The sequence below is a fragment of the Humulus lupulus genome, chromosome 7 (genome assembly GCF_963169125.1).
Source record: "Humulus lupulus chromosome 7, drHumLupu1.1, whole genome shotgun sequence".
Taxonomy (NCBI): domain Eukaryota; kingdom Viridiplantae; phylum Streptophyta; class Magnoliopsida; order Rosales; family Cannabaceae; genus Humulus; species Humulus lupulus.
The window spans coordinates 180,233,599-180,235,536 of record NC_084799.1 but is presented as its reverse complement, the minus strand read 5'-3'; the positions used below and the strand labels follow the sequence as shown (position 1 = coordinate 180,235,536).

Below are 1,938 nucleotides of genomic sequence, written 5' to 3'. Positions count from 1 at the left end.
CAGGCAATAGAAACCACCCTAAGATATATATATATATTATTGACTCACTGATAACAAAACCATTATAAGAGAAGACGGAGAAGAAAAACAAACCTGTGGAATGGAGAAGCTGTGCAGTCGAAAGGTGCAGAGAAGACGGAGAAGTTGTGCAGAAGAGAAAATGGGAGAAGAGAACGGACGCGAAGAAGAAAGGTGCGGTGCAATTTTTAACCTCTACATAATGATTAGTGGTGGGACCCGCCGCTATTAGTCTTTCCCGCCGCTAATATTAATAGCGGCGGGTTGTCCGCCTCTAATATAGGTAATTGCCCGCCGCTAATAAAATTTAAAAACTTTTCCCGGGCTTTTAATTTAGTATATTAGCGGCGGATCATGGTAAAGTCCGCCGCTAATATATTTTTAAATACTCACTTATTATTAGCAGCGGACCCCCAAGTCCACCGCTAATATACTGAACAATACAGGCGGACTTGGTCCACCGCTAATACTTACGCCGCTAATAGCCTTTATTCTTGTAGTGTTCTCATAGAGTTTTGATAGACTTGATCACACTTTCAAAATCTTTCTCTAACCTCTCTCTCTCTAGCTTTCATGATCTCAAGTTTTCTCCAAGAAACTCATAAAGAAAGTGCTTGACTTTGTGAGTTTAAATGATTGTTCAATCCCAACTCCCATTTCCTCTTAGAATAGCCTTAAGCATCCATGGAGAGCTAGGAAATAGAGAATTGGAACAGCAATACATCTCGTATATAAGCCTTGGTTGTGTTTTTGCAAAAGGAAGAAGAAATTCAAGGTGGTGTCTTAAAGCAAGGCTTTGAAGATCCAAGAAGACTCAAGAAGTTTGGTCTACAAACTAGGGTTTGCATCATCTAACTTAATGTTTTATTGGTCTCTGTCAAGAATAATTTAGTGAAGATTCATAATATTTTGGTGGTGTAATCTCACTCTCCCCCAACATTCTAATTCTATATTATTTGAGATACATCATCATGGAAGAATCCACTTCATTTTCGGCTTTGAAATAATGACACAAGACTTTATGAGATTAGATAGATTTGATGGTACTAAATTTGTTCATTGGCAAGAAAAGATTATGTTCTTGCTAACCACTCTCAAGGTCTTCTATGTCTTGGATAAAGATCTAAAGGCTATAGAACCCGCTCAAGAAGATGACACTCAAGAAGTCATCAAAGAAAGGAAGAAACACGAAGAAGATGAATTTATTTGTAGGGGTCACATTCTCAACGCACTCTCGAACTGCTTGTATGATCTCTACCCCAACACCAAGACCGCCAAGGAGATTTGGGAAGATTTAGAGAAAAAGTACAAAGCGGAAGAAGAAGATACAAAGAAATTCCTTATTACTCAATACATGAAATTTAAGTTTTATGACATGAAACTCATTCTTCCCCAAATACATGAGTTGCATATAATTGTGAATAAGCTATCTACCCTAAGTATTATCTTGCCAGAGCAATTCCTTGTTAGAGCCATAATAGCCAAATTGCCTCATTCTTGGAGGGGCTATAAGAAGAAAATCCATCATAAGAATGATGAGATTTCATTGGAACAAATCCTCAAACACTTGAAGATTGAGGAGGAATCCCATTCTAGAGATAATAATGAGGAGGAGTCTAATGGAGAGACTTCAAAGGACAATGTGGTGGCTAAACTTCCTAACAATGGCAAATGAATTGGCAAAAATAAAGGCAAGGGTAAAAAAATTTTAGGGCCTAAGAAGAATGAGGGACAATTCAAAAGTTCCAAGGGACATTGCTTTGTGTGCGGCAAGAATGACCACTTTGCTAGTGTAGTGCACCTAATTTTTTTTTTAGTTATTAAATTTTTTGTGTTTTATTTCATTTAATTGTTAAGTGTTGTGAATTATTTTATTTAATTGTTTGTTTGTTTAAATTAATTGTTAGAATTGTTTGGTAG

At 36.8% G+C, this 1,938-nt stretch overlaps 1 protein-coding gene across 1 annotated transcript; it reads left to right on the top strand.

Annotated features, from left to right (window-relative positions):
• Window positions 1-1,024: 1,024 nt before the first annotated feature.
• Window positions 1,025-1,693, top strand: LOC133792418 (uncharacterized). The gene has a single exon (XM_062230322.1). It carries the CDS (start codon window positions 1,025-1,027, stop codon window positions 1,691-1,693), a length of 669 nt encoding a protein of 222 aa, XP_062086306.1.
• The last annotated feature ends 245 nt before the right edge of the window (window positions 1,694-1,938 follow it).